This window comes from Helicoverpa zea, chromosome 9, assembly GCF_022581195.2.
Source record: "Helicoverpa zea isolate HzStark_Cry1AcR chromosome 9, ilHelZeax1.1, whole genome shotgun sequence".
NCBI classification, from domain to species: domain Eukaryota; kingdom Metazoa; phylum Arthropoda; class Insecta; order Lepidoptera; family Noctuidae; genus Helicoverpa; species Helicoverpa zea.
In genome coordinates, this window is record NC_061460.1 from 4,646,978 (window position 1) to 4,663,922 (window position 16,945).

The following is a 16,945-nucleotide window of genomic DNA, read 5'->3' on the forward strand; positions in this document are numbered from 1 at the left end:
ATTATTCGCCTTATTTACATTATTCAACATTCGACATAACTAAAATCAATTTAACTATTGAGTGGGCCCTGATCTCAATTTAAGTATGTATCGCCATAAAATATTCAGTGCACCGTTGATCGGACTTAGAAAAGCAATTACGTTTAGACAGACAACCTTTACGCCACCCTCGCTCTAGGACTGGACATTCGATGCCTACAGTTAAATGTATCACTATCGATTGCCTTAGGTCTATTTCCGAATACAATCCAGTTTTCCTATCAACATTTTATTACACTTAGATAAAATTGCTACTATATTCATACGTTGACTCCGATTGTTATGGCAAAAATAAACGAAAAAGAATGTCCTTGCTCTATAAACTAGTGTACAGAGACAAAACTAAATCTTATGTCTGAATGAAAAATAAGTAAGATTTGAATATATACAAGCTAAGGCAGGCAGGTATGTATATTAAATGAGGGCGGGTCTGCAATCAGTGCGGGGTTAGCGGTCCGTCGGACAATAGTGCTACAACAATCTCGCCCTTTACTTCGAATTGGACTTAAATATTTAAACCACTTAAATGGATTTCATTGTTGATCCGACTTTATAGTATATCCTACATTTATTTTTGGTGTCACCCCCACTCGATAGCTGCGGTACAGATACAGACATTCTAAAATCATCTAAATTGCTAGCTTGAAGGCTGAATTTAAATTCGGCTGGTTACAGTGGTTACTTAGTAGGTACTATTTTATCTAACAATAATTTATTTCTGTACAGAGCAAAAGGAGGGCGGGACGCAGTTGAAACTTATCATCGACTATCCTAATGGCGTCCAAGCTCTCTTCAAGCCGATGAGGTGAGTGCGACGCCGAGGGTCCATAATTTATAGTTTTGGCTTGAGTGTCTGTCTATCAGCTGTCATGTCTTTCACAGATATGTAAGTTTTATTTTGTTTGGAAGGCAAGTTGTGTTGAGACTAGTTTGAAGTGTCCGTGCACGCTCCTGAAGGAGTTGGCGCAACTTTCCTGTCACCTTGTTGGGTGTGTTCGTTCTATTCACAAAACTCTGAGTTTGTTCTTTCGTGCGATCGGCTTAGCGGCTTGCCCACACTCTTCCCAACTACAAGTGCTATTGAAGCACAGAGTTTGCCAAGTCCTGTTACTTGCGTACCATTGTTAAAGTTGATTGTGTTTTCTATTGAATACCGCGCACATTGCTTATATATTTACGAAAGCTTTTAGACCTAACTGTTGCAGTGAACTTATGGAAAGTCGACTTTACAACCTCTTTGAATGTATTTCTGTTCCATATACGTAAAGCCACCTACATACGCACCGCATTGCATATTCAATATTCTGTAAGCAGATAGCTGATACAATTTTGACGTGACAAAGAATACAAAGAGCATTCCCAAAAATGTACTCGCGGGAATTTCACGAACCTCCCGGCAGGCCTGTATATCGAGTATCAGGCATCTTAGCACTTCGCTTTTATTTTTAAAATATGGATGCCATATAAAATAAAAGATCATAATAATATTGAAGGCGTCAAAGCAAGGCGTTTCATAAGCGAGTTATGTATGCACATAGTTTTACATCTCTTACTAAATCGTTCTTGAAATTTCGGAGGCGTTAAAAAAACAAAACAATATAAATTATTCTTGCCTTGAAACACTTGAACATAGGCAGCCAACTAACTTTTCTAGAGGACTGGATAACTTTTCCAAGAAAATTATAGACTCGAGGGGTTACCCCGACGACATATCAAGAGGCCCTCGTGGATCTTTCACGATTCACAAGGGCGCGATAAATTACGCGACAGTCGGTGGTAACCCTTCCCTGTACGAGTAGCTATTAGTTTTATCACCTTGACTGCCACTTTTGTATACGTGATATAGTATCGACATCCTAATCTAGATTCGTAAAAAAACATTCTAAATAAGTAGCATGTATTTAATGTCGAAAAGGTAAAGAGGACACAGAATCTAAACCATTTGTTAGTAGACTTTTTAAATTGTACTATCTCACTTACGAGTCGCACTGAGGACAATAAATTGGAAGACACTCGGTGCAGTATATTCCCGGGATTGCTCCTATCTAACCAGATTCACGATTTAAGAGCCACTTTAATCGTTTTGTTTCCGAGAAATTGATTAAGCACCTACATTCGACTCATTAGACACCAAAAGAAATTATACCTCCATTTGTTACTTCGAATGAGTAATTTTTCCATTTTAGTACGTAATTTAACATTTTTCGACGTTATAAATTTATTTTAAAGGACAGGGTCCTCTTATCTCCGGGAGTCGATATTTGATATTTCTCTTTAATGGATTTATATTGCTCGGTTTCAATTTACGTCATGAATAAGTACCTGCCAAGAATTTTTGGTGATATTATGATAAAATTTTACCTTGGTGTTCTATGCTTTTTTGTCCGTGGAATTTAAATTAATGGAAAGTTATATTTCATTGAAAAGACAAGTAATATTAACCTTAAAGTGACTGATAAACATTTACACGGTTAATGTCAATTTCAAGAAATTCTTCCATGCCTAAGTCTGGGTTTTCATATCAAGCTTATGCAGCAAACTGATGAATGCAGATAGCCGTCAATTGCCAGTAAAGTAGGAGTCGCGCCAGCTTCGTGCTTTATCTATTCAAATCTTCTTAAATCATCGCCTATAATATCTTGACACGAGCATAACATTAAAGATAAATCGGCTGTTTTGTAATACAAATCCTCCATTGAATTTTTACGAGTGAATTTGAATGTAACGTATGTTTTTGTTCACAGATTTGCACGTGATGTGCAGACTTTACCAAATCATTTTTATTTTTCCGACTATGAGAGGCACAATGCTGAAATTGCCGCTTTTCATCTAGACAGGTATGTGGGAGAAGTCCTTGCCTATGATTTATGTATGATGAACTTAGTGCCTTTTGATTGACTCATCCGCAAGACTCATTCGTAAGGAATTTAACTTATGCGTGGGGTTAGACATCATTAAAACAATCCTTTACGTAATTGGCAATTGTTACATAACATTGTTTTTTTATGTACTTCTGTGTTAAAATCTTCCTTATGTGGAGGCAAAGTTTATTTTGTATATTGTATCTCGACCTATTGAAACAAAGATTTGACCGCAATCAACAATCTGGATCTTACATCCCTATTTGCTCGGCACAATGTACACGAATAGATGTGACGCTAATCTAAATTATGTGTTATCCAGGATACTCGGTTTCCGTCGCGCGATGCCGGTCGTGGGCCGAGTCCTCAATATGACTACAGAGATCTACGATGTGACTGAAGGTGACATCCTCAAGACGTTCTTCGTCTCCCCTGCGAATAACTTCTGCTTCCACGGAAAGTGTTCGTACTATTGTGACACCGGACACGCTATTTGTGGCAACCCTGACATGCTCGAAGGGAGTTTCGCCGCGTTCTTACCATCCTCTGACATCGCTGAACGAAAGGTTGGTATTTTAATTGAAAACATTTTGAACAAGAACCTATAATGTACCCCATTATCAATTAATTTCTTGCAACACATGAGGTATTTGTGATTATGAATGCTGTGATTATCAAATGCAGCGTGGTTGTTGGTAGCAAATTATCATGTAGTTGCGTCGGCGCGACGTAATTCCTCACACATAATTCACCGTTCCTTGCTGTAACCGCGTGCACTTCATACGGGCGATCGAATCACTGTTTACACCTACCGCACTGTGTACATAATTCAACGTAAACGATTGACGTGTACGGTTTCTCATTAACAGTCTTTTCACTGAATTGGATTCGTTAGACTTGGAAATTCTATTTGGCCGCAACATCAGAAAAAACGCTTTTACATAAAAATCTGTTTTCGTTCCAACTAGAAGTATACTTACTTCTAACGCAAAAATCTCCAAAACCATAACAGCAACGCAACATGGAATATTATATTAGCTTATCCATGAATATCCTGTACTTCTAAAAAAGGAAAAGAACCTACAATATGTTTCTTTTACTATTTTGGGCACAAGGTAATCTCGTGTAAACTTTACATTTTAGGACGACGATACGGTACAGAGTTTCGCACTTTGCGCCTAAAGGAAGGGTTTATTGCCAAATAATTATAAATTAAAATTGTAGTTTCTGTTCCATTTCGGTCTAATCTCTGCTCGTATATTCTTAGTACTATCTAAAAGGAATTTAATAGTCAATGTTGAATGTATATGTAATGTTGTATGCAGAGAACGGTGACACGTATCAGGTAACGGACATTAATGACGTAACCTTGATATTTAACATCACTTCATTAGGCTTAAGTTATTTCAACTTGTGAGGTCTAAATGCTGGCTTCTATATTGAGATCTTGGGAACACGCGTTGTAATTTTGTGTCATTTCGAAATATTATTTCCTCATGTGAGAACTTTGATGATCATACTGCATTCTTGTGCCATAGATAAACTACTTGATTAGGCCAGTCAAGTAGTTTATCTATGGCGATCAATTCCTTTTTCAAATATTTTGTGACGTCTGCAGGTTTGGCGGCATCCTTGGAGAAGATCCTACCATAAGCGAAGAAAAGCGCAGTGGGAACTCCAATCTGATTATTGTGATACGGTAAGTTTGCACTTTATATCCGTAACCGTTATTATAATAAAATATTAAAGTTGTCGAATTGATGTTCTGAAGTTGTGTGTTGTAAAATGAATCCTAACAGCAAGTAAGGTCAGTGACATCCGATAAACATGGCTGAAAATGCACATACCTACATTCATATTCATTAAATTAAATTAAATTTGTACATAAGGGCGTGTATATTAAGGGTGCATATGGAAAAGTGAGTAAGGGAATGTACCTAAAGAGGAGTACATAAGTGGAGGATATTAGGGAGGTCATACTTAGGGGAAGTACGCAAAGAAAATGTGTTATTTATTTATATAGCATTCATAACAAAACGCTACATAACAAGTGATTTATAAACATGACATAACTTTATCAAGTCTCACAGTGCCACTACGATAATCATAATATTTAGTTTGAATAGTCATTCCCCTTGCATTTCCTTGTTATTTTAGTGGGGTAATTTAATATGCACAATTGCACACTGTTGTTTTTTTTTGTTACTTGGCATGTAATTTTTTATGATAGGTATAAGACATTTTTTTGCTTAGGGGAAGCCTGCATTTAGCATTTTGGAACTGATTTGAGATTCATAGCTGAATTTTGTTCTAGGTTCGCACAACCCCTCCCTATGACTCCGGGCGTCGAATGCTCGACCTCATGGACATGTCGATCTTCGATTTCCTCTCCGGGAATATGGACAGGCATCATTATGAAACATTCAAGTACGTATCTCCAGTCGCCTCTTGTTCTGAAATCATCAGTGTTTTTAATTATTCATTTTTTTGATGACCTTTACCTTTCTTTCCTGCCTATCTTACTGTCAAAAGAAATCTAGTGCAAAAAAATGCCATGCCAATTATTGTAATGAAATAATTTTGCCATAAGAATTTCATGCTAAACCGATTTTGAAAGAAACGTGTAAAGTTCAAATTTCAATGTCAATAGTTTGCACCGGCAATTGTAACTGAGAGGTACAAATAGCATTCTTGTGATCAGCCGCACTTACATTGCATATAAATCTGCATTATTACGGCAGGACCGGAACATCGAGCGTAAAGGTCGTTTCCTTAAATTATTGTCGCCCAATAACTTTCCGTTGAAACTGGAAGTAACCAACTATTTATAGTTAAAATATGCCTTGTCATTGTAATGCAGATTTCCAAGTTTTGTAAGGACATAACCAAATTGATCTTGTGGTTTAACGAATCTCATTAATGCAGAATGTTCGGGAACGAGACGTTCACGCTGCATCTAGATCAAGGGCGTGCGTTCGGCAAGGCGTTCCACGACGAACTGAGCATTTTGGCACCGCTGCTGCAGTGCTGCCTCGTGAGGCATACTACCCTCGCTTCGTTACTAAAGTGAGTATATTTGTCAGTTCAAAGAACATAAAAATATGCAGTCTATTGCAAATTATTGCTGTGCTTAAGGATCATTCATTCAATAGAAATTAAAACCCTTTTGAAATTTTACAGATACCACAACGGAGTTCCTTTATCAAAAGTTCTCCGTGAATCCTTGAAGAAGGATCCGGTGAACCCCATACTTTGGGAGCCGCACCTCGCCGCTCTCGACCGGCGCATCGTCATCATACTCGATGCGATTAGGAAGTGCATCGACAAAATCGACACGCCCCTACAGAATGAGGTGAACGATTTCGTATGACCGGTCACGCTACCTATTAAATGCTACGGGACTCATAGAAACGGTCTCATGAGTTGAAGTGTCAATGTGATATATGATTGTACGGACTACAAAAGGGATGGTGCAATCTGTGAAAATGACTTGCTAGTCGAACTCTCTCATAATCCGTGACTTAAGACAAACTTAGATGTAAGAACAGTTGTAATCAATGCAAACGTATCGTTATCATCCTGGTCTTTGGTTGTCTACAAGACTTTTATTAGACGTAAGATTTTAGTGCCAAAGATTGTCCAAATGAATTTTTGAGATATGCAGAATATATTTTAGAACCATTCCACTGGATTTTGATAAGCCATTGTATGCCAAATATATAAAAGAATTTTAAATTCATTTTGCTTACCATTATATCGGCGGTGAACGGTTTCGTTGTTTAAAATTTAACAGTATTGAATAATTAGTGTACGTAGGTAATATATTTTATTTGTTCTTTCTGTATATTTTGGATAATATTATAATGAGTGTTTCTGAGCTCAGACGAGATATATGTAAAAGGGTGTGCAATGTTACTGTACATAATATTAGTGAAATGCAGTTTATATTTTATAAGTTTAGTTGTAATATCATCTGCTACTTTACTACTTTTGTTGTGAACTCCGTTACCATAGCTGAAGGCTCAAGAAGAGACATATCATAAATAAGCTCCGTGTGATAAGCACAGACGTCGTCTGATTGTATTTGTTAAGTTTTTTATTTGAGGCTATATATCAATGCAAACGTACATGCTTTTCTACTTTGTACTAATAAGTTTCCTACTAACATATTTCTCGTAGCTGATCTCATGTTTCATAATTTCACTGAATGGTCATCATTTCGTTTAATTATAAACTCTACGTACTATTTCAGTGGCGAAAATATGAAATCCTACGTAGCTTTTACTGGCGAGTTGCTTTTACTTTGCTTAGATAGTGTATTAGTTAATTTGAACCCGATAGTTACGATAATACTGGCAGTTAAGATGAGACCTATATTTATTTTAATAGTGGTTTTAGCGTAATTTAGTATATAATATGGGGTGTGACTGTTACATACGGGGGTTACAAGGAGTCGACTTGCCAAAGACGTACCTAAAAATTTATGTAAAAACGTGTTGTATAGCAAATTGTGATGCTTGAATGTTTCTGTTGATTGTTTATAAATTAAAAGGTTACATGATTCGAAATTCTGTGTTTGATTTAATATATTTGTTCTTGCCTAGACATAAAATGTGTGAATGGTACATTTTCCATTGAAGAAGTTAACAAAAAAATCAACAAGCTAAACAATAGTAGCCTACTTTGTCACGAAACAAACGTGCTCCCTAACCTCGAACCGACGAAACCAAATTATAAACATGTAAAATATAAAAGAAAATCTCGGGTCAGCGTGCCCGTCGTCGTATCATAAAGATCGCATAAAACTCGAAACGTAGATACGTACGTCCGTCCCCCATAAAAACTGGAATATGAATAGTACGGATATTTGATACAACGGTTTACGACTTTATGGCAGTTTGTTGTTTATTAAATATCTGTGTCTACTGTCTTTAAATGTGGAGCTCTTCATCATTGTAGCTTAATGTGTGATGAGCTCTGATTGTCTTTTGTTTTTGGAAGAACTTTAATTGACGGAAATATAAAAAAATAATAATTAAATACATCACGTCATATCATAGAGGTATGTTTCGTGCTCTCTCACACGTTTTAAGAAAATATTCACGAAATCTTATCGCAATCTGTGTGACTACTGTGAAAACTATACATATGATAAATATGCCTTTGGGTTATTTTAAAACGATATTGTATTTTTGGAAATTATAGTTACAGATACGCATATTTTTGAAGTCACATTTTTTTATGGAATGAACGAAAATCCGACAGTATTCGCAGTTATCTAAAAATCTACGTTTATCCGATTTGAAATATTGACAGCGTAAATAAATAAAAAAGTGATATATGAAAAGCTATGTATGACCCGTTATGAAAAACCGCAGTGTATGAAATATTTTTTAGAGTGGAAAATTTTAATAATTCAGATCAAACATATAAAGTTACATGTGGCATATACGTAAAAAGTTGTTCATAGAAATGAAATAATTAAAATCGCATAAATTGTAAAACCGTTGAAGGAGGTTTTACTAATTTCAGAGAATTTAATAATAGATAACACGTCCAGAATTTACCAATAAATAGGGAAGAAAAATAAATACGTACACTAAAAGTTGGGTGATTTTACTTCTTTGGTGACTATTACTATTCGTGAGCCTCGCGAACCAATCTGCGAAATTGTATTCTCACATCAAGTTTGCGTTCCCGCTACAGCTATGAACACCTTATTCTTTGAATAGCAAATAGTGCAGCTACATTTTACAACAAATAGTTTTCAATCAATGAACATGGTATATCTGTAATGACATTATTTCTCCCGGTACACGCATAATTATATTATCTAGACACTCAACAAACAGCTATTTCTCAGTAAGTAGAAGGAAATTTTAATTACGGCTTTTCTTTGTCGGCTCACTCTAATAAACCCTTTCTGTGCGAAATAAATCTGATTTTCTAATTAAGAACAAACATTATCGTCTCGCGAAATTTCTTTAAGCGAAACAGCTATGTATATTAAAGGAATATTTTCATAATTGAAAGGCGCCATCAACGGTCGAAGGGAATTATCGTGAAATTGGACGACAGTTGTCGACACTTTACCTACAATTAGAATTTTAGCTCGACTTCCAGAAGTATTAGACCTCACCAGCCACCCGGGACCGCGATATTTTTAACAATTAATATTCATTTACATAATGAGCTTTCAAATTACTTGAGAACATTGAATTAAAATAGCGTTGGAAGCATTGTGAACATTTCATATAAATTAATTTTGAATTGTTCCGTTTCTTTGAATCCCGACATCTCTGTTAAGAAGTTAATGGCTAGAAGTGTTTGCGTTTGTTTTTTCTTAATTAAAATAAGCGTAGACGCAGCTGCAAATAATTGAATAACGTTTTGTGTCTTGACTTGAGGAAAATATGTTTGTACTGTAAAATCCTGCTTCAATTGAAACAACCATTCGCTTTCAGATAGGCGTTTTCAATTGCCTAAATAACTCAATTAGGAACTCAATAAATAAAACCAGTAAGTAGCTTTATTTCTACATATTATTAACAAACTTTATACTATAAGTTTATGATACGGCGTCATCAATATAACTAATTGGTAGAAGTGTTGACATTAATAGGGACTACGGTCCGGTCTTACAATAGCGTCTCACTAGTTCGATGAACATTGAACATTTAATTCACAATAACATGGAACAACGAACACAAAGTTTGATTGTTTGGCGAGCTCCGGGCTATCTGTAACATGCACCAGGGCGGTGCTAGACACTAGACTACTGCTAGTTACTGTGTTTTACTAGTCTGTAACCTGTCGAACTGTTTAACTGGAGGAAAGCTTGCGTCTGCTCTTGTTGGAACATATCACACGCTTGTTACCTAGTAAGTACCTATCAATTAGCTATTGGTTTTGCTCTCGGTATGTGATAGATTTCTGAATGGTAGGTGTATCCTTAATTATAATGAGAAAAGAAAAAATTGTGGGCCAACTTTTTAAGCTTTATTTGAACTGTGATGAATTAAGCGGTTTGTGTTAATTGCACATTTAAAAGTACAGCTTATTTTATATCCTTTTCTTAGAAAGTTTGATTAAATTCAGGATTATAGTTGTACAAGACTGATCTTTGAACAAAAAAATATAATGATTCCCTCTACACAAAACAAGCAAGCCGACAGCCAGATTTATGCAACAACAGATAGGTATTATCACACGCAGCGACATCGCTTTTATTACAGCTGCTGGCTTGTCCATACAACATGGTCTACGTTACTAAATCGACTGATTTATGCGTGTCCGATGGTTCGACGGCACTAGGCGCTGCACCTACTGCGCTATTGTTTCTCCGGGATTTATCGCGAGTGCCCGCACTCCAGGCTCCGGGACAACAATTCATGGACAACAACGTGCATTGACGTCCACCACCTATTGTTGGCTTCGTGTTGTTAGCTATTACAAATGAGCCAGAGCTGCGAATGACATGTATGCCTGTTCGTCATTGGTTATTTTTAATGAAGCCTGTCATTTTGGTTTGATCCTTGGTATTGTTTTAATAACACTGTTAAGGCTAATATGAATGAGAGGAGTGACAAAGAACTAAAGAGACAAGGGTTATATTTTGAACACAATCGAGGCAATTTTTCATTTATATTTCAACTACGTAAAATTCTTCTAGTGTTACTTAATTTTAAGATAATTCTGACTCTAACATTAGGAACAAAATCTGTAGTGTGTATGTTGCTCGATATTTTGTTAACGGTTTAAGTGGTAACCTTTAAACAGAGCACGATAATGCCAGGGCCCTCAGGCGCCACCCTAGACACAGACATACCTTCTTACTTTAGTTACGCTTGTCAAGTAAAGGGCATAAGGAATAAAACATAAACTGTCGTACAAAATATAATATGTATTCAGCTAAACATTATCAACATACTCGTGTAAATAAATCTCATTATCTCTTTTCCCAAATCATAATCAATTAAGTTCCCATTTCTATTGCGTTGCTAACTAAATATTAGCTTGCAAAGAGCACCATTAAGTACCAATATGATACGGCAGATACCTGCCGAGATATTAGAGTATAAGGATGGTAGAGATTTCTGGTAGTTTAAATCATTATTGATCAGCCTTATTTTACCGTCTATTAAAACAATAAATTAAAGTTACATTATTTTAAGACGCTACTACATAACCCAAATAAATATGATAAGTAAAAGATTTTTTCAAAGGCTAGTTTTTAGCACTTTTTCACGACAAATTTACAAAAGGACAGCACCCCCAAAACGCCCCCCTTTCACCACTTCCTAGTGTTATGGCTGGGAAAAAGAAGTGGTGAAGAACAAACTTCCCAGCAACAATTATACTTGACGTACATACATGTTCAAAGCAACAGTACCTAATATTGAAAGCATTTCTCAGGCATACTTCCAATTCCGCACTAGGAAATAGAAACAGGACTCATTGAGACCTAACTTCCTTATTTATAAACGACTAAAGCATTTTATTGCATTCTCGTTGCATTGAATAGAAAATACAAGTAAAACTTTACTGTTTATTGTCGTTTGAATTTAATCTTTTATTTAAGTGCAAATTGAATGTTAGAATCGTGAACTAATTGGTATCAATCAAACGTGCAAACGAGAATGAAACATTGACTTCATCATATAAACTTCGAAAAACGAAAAATGTCTAAATATGTTGTTGACTGGATACCACTTCCACGAACAGTTCACTTTCCCCTATACAAATTCTTAATACATACTATAACTACGACAAAATGCACACACCCATTCTTATTTCACCTCGAGGTTTTATAAAAGTCCTAAAAGCGCAAAATACAACAGAGGTATTTTCGTACAGCACCTATCAGTCCATTTCAGTCTGCCTAGACTCGCAATTGGAACTGAAACGCTATGGATTTTTTCTATGCCATAAATAATAATTGGCCGCTTCGATTTGTTGATTTATGGTTATTAAAGATATGTACCAGTGATAACACGCACGGTTTCAAAATTCATTTACATGGAAATGTGAACCCCTCATCGAAATTATGGGTATTGTAATTGCGAACCTCAAATTGTATAGTTATGTTTGTAGCTATGTATTGGGACTTTGAAGAATTTTAGTTGTAAAATCTCCTGACATTCATTATTACTGAGTACTTTCAATGCATATACTTCTTACCTTTTCAGATTTGAAATTACACCTGTCACAACAGTCCTTAATCGAATCTATTAAAACCTTTTCCTACAAAACACAACTACACTTGGACCAATAAGAAAATTAAAAATATAAAAATCATTCGTTATTCAAAAATTCGATTTATTCGAAACCATTATTCATAAAAATTATGAGCTATAAAGATAATGATGTATATTCATTGGGCACAAAAATCGTTCGGAGACAAAAGTTCCCCCGGTCCGGTAGCGCCGGCCGGCAATTTACGGTTATCGGGCCCGTTGCAGATAGCCGGGAAACGGATGAGTGTCGGACCAAACGGGCGCATGCATTATTCTTTGAGCATATTCCAAATTAGACTACGTATTTGTCAAACTAGCGTTTTACGATTAAAACATTTATGAGTAATGGCCTCGGATGAAGGTAATTAGGTATGCTCCATATCGAACTGTAAATTGCGAATCTATTTTAAATTTTGAACAGAAAGAATATTAGTCCGTAATTTGTATGACTTATTTTAGTTGTCATCAGATTCGTATTGGAAATTATCAATTTGTATAGGGCTTTTAATCTCGACAATAAGTATGAAATATAGGTATTATTGTTTTTAATGTGATTAACTTTTAATAACTTAATGCCTTCAATTTGATAAGCTTATAATACTTAGGCTATAAGCAACAAAGCACGCCTACGACTTTTCTAGACTACTTCAACTTAACTTTTATGCATAAAATATTTTTAAAGGTTGCTGATATTTTTCTCTTCAAAAGTTGACACGTTTGAATAAAAATATCTAATATATGACCAAATCATGCATATATGTATAATATCATATCTATAACCAAATAAATACATAGATACAGAATTCTCGAGATGGAGATAATATATGCCGTCGCATATAAATCGCTAACAATATGGATAAACATTTACATAGATTTTCTTGGTCAAAATGTAAACTTGATATTTTCTGCTTTGCAGTCAAACTAAAATAAGAATAGTAATATAAATGGAAACAGCAAAGAAACTGCAAAACAAAAGCGATGAAGATTTTTATATTCAGCATTGACAAATTGAAATTTGTTATAATTACTTATTTTTGTTTTATGTTTGTTTCTACTTGATAATGAAAAGGGGAAAAAATTGTACTTCGATGATGGTTGATAAAATTCGCTTTACTGTTACTGTTATACTGTTACAGCCTTTTTATCGTCCCACTGCTGGGCACGGCCTCCTCTCAAACGGAGAAGGATTGAGCATTAATCACCACGCTTGCTCCATGCGGGTTGGTGATTTCAGACAGTACGGTCCATTTTTTTTAATCAGCCATTGGTATCCAAAATATACTTAGAAAGTACATACAAACTTAGAGAAGTTGCATTGGTACTTGCCTGAACTGGAATCGAACCCACACTCATACTCGAGAGGTTGGTTCTTTACCCAATACGACTTGAAATTCGCTTTAATAATGAAATATTTCGTATCATTAAATGTTACATGGTAAGACCTGAAGGTGAAGCTAAGAGGTTGGGGAAGCATTTAATATATATTTCAGTCCAATTAGTTCCGCAGACAGGGGCGCTATTCTACAGGTTGATGCCAAAACGTGAATTTGCAAGATAATTTTGACTTCCACATTGATTTACTGGAAAATGCTATTTGTTTTTCAACATTAAAATTCTCAGGAAAACCCTGAAGTACGAGTATTTTATTGGTAGCCAGAAGTTAACTTCCTAATTCGTTTTATGTCAATCAAAAATAATTTGCTCTCTTCATAGTACCTCCTATTTGTTTCTTAACTACCAAGCTTTCGAATTCAACATGATTTTTGTCAAGCTCTCAAAATTACCAATACAGGTCTCCTCAAATAATGAAAGCATCATTTTCATTCACATTATTTTATGTTTCGGATCATCTACCCATTTGTGTTGAATGTAATTTAGAAGTAGTTAGGCCAAAGTTTCAGAGTCGAGGTTACTGTCGGAACTCTGTATTATGGGGAGAAAGAACAAAGTCAGAATCGCAAGATTACCATAACTTTTGTAATAGTAAGCTGCGAGACGTTAATTTTCCCCATGAGTTTGAGAGTTGCGGTAGGGGCTCATGCGGCTTGGCCGAGCATAAAGTTGTTCTGGACAGATTGTATGATCAAATTGTTGGAATACTATGTGCGGCGGCTAGGCAGTCCAAACCGGCACGGGAGGGGGCACCGAGGCGGGGTAGGCGCGTTTGTGGGTGGAACAAATATGTTAAAGACGCTCACAGAGAGGCTAGGTTTAGCTTTCAAACCTGGACACAAAACAATCGTCCCTCTTCAGGTCCTATCTATGATGAAATGTGTGAGAAGCGAAAATCTTTTAAAGTAAGACTGAAATATTGTCAGAATAACGAGGAACAGCTTATTATGGATAGGTTAGCTGAACAGCGAGTTACGAAAAACTTTGGTAAATTTTGGAAGTCCACTAAAAAGTTGGATGCGAAGACGGGTCTCCCTGTGACTGTGGGAGGGGTGTCTGAACCCGGAGATATAGCAAATATGTTTAAAGAACATTTTAAAGTTCAATCCCCACTCGGTCCCTCATCCCTGGTGAGCGATTCTGGGCCCGGCAGTCATGAAGGGAGATCTCCGATAATTTTCTCAGCTAAACAAGTTAGCAAAGTTATCAATAGTATGAGCCGAGGGAAATCTCCAGGACATGACGGGCTCAGCATCGAACACCTGAAGCACGCAGGTATCCATCTGCCGAGAGTTCTGTCTATGTTCTTCACAATGTGTATTAGTCATGCATACTTGCCTGCTGATCTAATGAAGACCATTGTGGTTCCCATTGTGAAGAACAAAACAGGTGACATCTCGGACAAATGTAACTACCGTCCTATTTCTCTCGCTACAATAATAGCAAAGGTGTTGGACGGTGTGCTTGATTCTTATTTAAGTGATTATATACATCTTCAAGACGCACAGTTCGGGTTTCGACCCGGACTATCAACCGAAAGTGCAATCTTAAGTCTCAAGCATACGGTTCAATATTACGTAGATCGCAAGACGCCGGTATACGCTTGTTTCCTTGATCTCTCCAGGGCATTCGATCTTGTCTCGTATGATGTGCTCTGGGGGAAGATGAGAGACAGAGGTATACCGGTAGATATATGTCGAATTTTCCAGTATTGGTATGGTAACCAAACCAATCAGGTGAAATGGGACGGTACACTCTCTGAGCCGTATGGGTTGGAGTGTGGGGTGAGACAGGGAGGTCTGACATCCCCCCTGCTCTTCAACCTATATGTAGATGACCTCATAGCGGAACTCAGCAGCATGCGTGTCGGATGCAGCGTTGGTGGAGTTAGAATTAACAACATTAGCTATGCAGATGATATGGTGCTGCTGGGTCCGTCAGCAGGGGCAATCAGAGAGTTACTTAACGTGTGTGAAACCTACGCTGCTGCACATGGTTTAATTTATAATGTTAAAAAATGTGAATGCATGGTCTTTAAGGTCGGTGGCAGGAGCCGTGAGGATGGACCTGATCTATATATTAACGGATCAAAAATAAAAAGGGTATCAACTTTTAAATACCTTGGTCATTTTCTTGCTGACGACCTTAAAGACGATGCAGATATTGAGAGGGAGCGGAGGGCTCTAGCGGTCCGAAGTAATATGCTGGCCCGTAGATTTGCTCGGTGTACTGACTTAGTGAAAATCACACTTTTCAAGGCGTATTGCCAGAGTATGTACACGGGCAATCTATGGGTCAGTTACACTAAAAGATCGCTGGATGTGCTGCGCATCCAGTATAATAATGCTTTCAGGATGCTCTTGAGACTGCCTCGGTACTGTAGTGCCTCAGAGATGTTTGTGCGAGCTCGCACTGATGGCTTCCACGCTATCTTGCGCAAAAAAACGGCATCGCTTCTGAGGAGAGTGAGAGACAGTTGCAATAGCATCCTGAGAACAGTAGGTGAGAGCTATAGCTCTCCAATCATGAGACAGTTTGTGCAAAGGGTGATGGGTACTAACACTAGATAATAAGTTTTCTAATAAGTTTTCTGTTATAGGTATGTTTTACTAACACTCTATGGATTATTTTTTATCCGAAATAAAAGTATTATTATTATCTGTATGTCTCTTCCAGACCTCGGGACTATAGAGTCCCGGATTTTTGGGAGGCGAACGTGGGGCCGAAGCCAACACGTTGAAGCCCTTTTGAGACAACTTTAATGAAATGGTGACACAAAACCGACGATTATCTCTGTATACACTATAGAAATGTACCCAAGGACAATCCCCGGTTCTGTGCTAAACTATTGCTAACTATGGATGAAAACTACTTGGGCTATTGTGATGGGATGCTAATGGACTAGGAATGGGGAAACTACGGGAACTATGGCACCTGCCGATGACAATGTATTAAATACATGTTAAAATGGCAGGTGGAGACTCGCCAACTCACTTACTGGGCCCCCGGGAATCAGTCACTGAAAAGCAACAAGAGGGCAACAGGGGCATGAGCGGCTGAGAAGGGTGAGGATACCTCGGCGGACTTTAAACGCAGATCACGCGCTCCCTGTGGGTCCCGCATCACCGGCCCAGTCGCCACTTACCACGAGGCACCTACCCTCCGAGCAGGACTAACCTTGCTCTAGCGACTCCACTCTGACCGGCCGATGAAGGCAAGCCAAGAGGCGGGAGACCTATCCCCCGTCATGCTTCACTCCGGCAAGCCGGAGATGGGGGACAGTATACTCTCCCTGGAGCACTCGGATATATAGCCCCGCGGGGTCGCTACTCCCCGTCATCCGCCTCAGATGCCCTGCGGGGCGTATTATTATTATCTTGTATGTCTCTACCAGACCTCGGGACTATAGAGTCCCGG

General features: G+C 37.4%; 1 protein-coding gene across 2 annotated transcripts in view; it reads left to right on the top strand.

Annotated features, from left to right (window-relative positions):
- Positions 1–7,468, top strand: part of LOC124633127 (extracellular serine/threonine protein CG31145) — a 109,903-nt gene extending 102,435 nt beyond the window's left edge. For both annotated transcript variants that reach the window (XM_047168226.1, XM_047168227.1), the window contains 7 exons: positions 766–844; positions 2,784–2,876; positions 3,223–3,466; positions 4,519–4,599; positions 5,215–5,327; positions 5,826–5,966; positions 6,081–7,468. In XM_047168226.1, the coding sequence (XP_047024182.1) occupies positions 766–844; positions 2,784–2,876; positions 3,223–3,466; positions 4,519–4,599; positions 5,215–5,327; positions 5,826–5,966; positions 6,081–6,270 (941 nt within the window). In that variant the 3' untranslated portion in view covers positions 6,271–7,468. The remainder of the gene's footprint in view (positions 1–765; positions 845–2,783; positions 2,877–3,222; positions 3,467–4,518; positions 4,600–5,214; positions 5,328–5,825; positions 5,967–6,080) is intronic.
- The last annotated feature ends 9,477 nt before the right edge of the window (positions 7,469–16,945 follow it).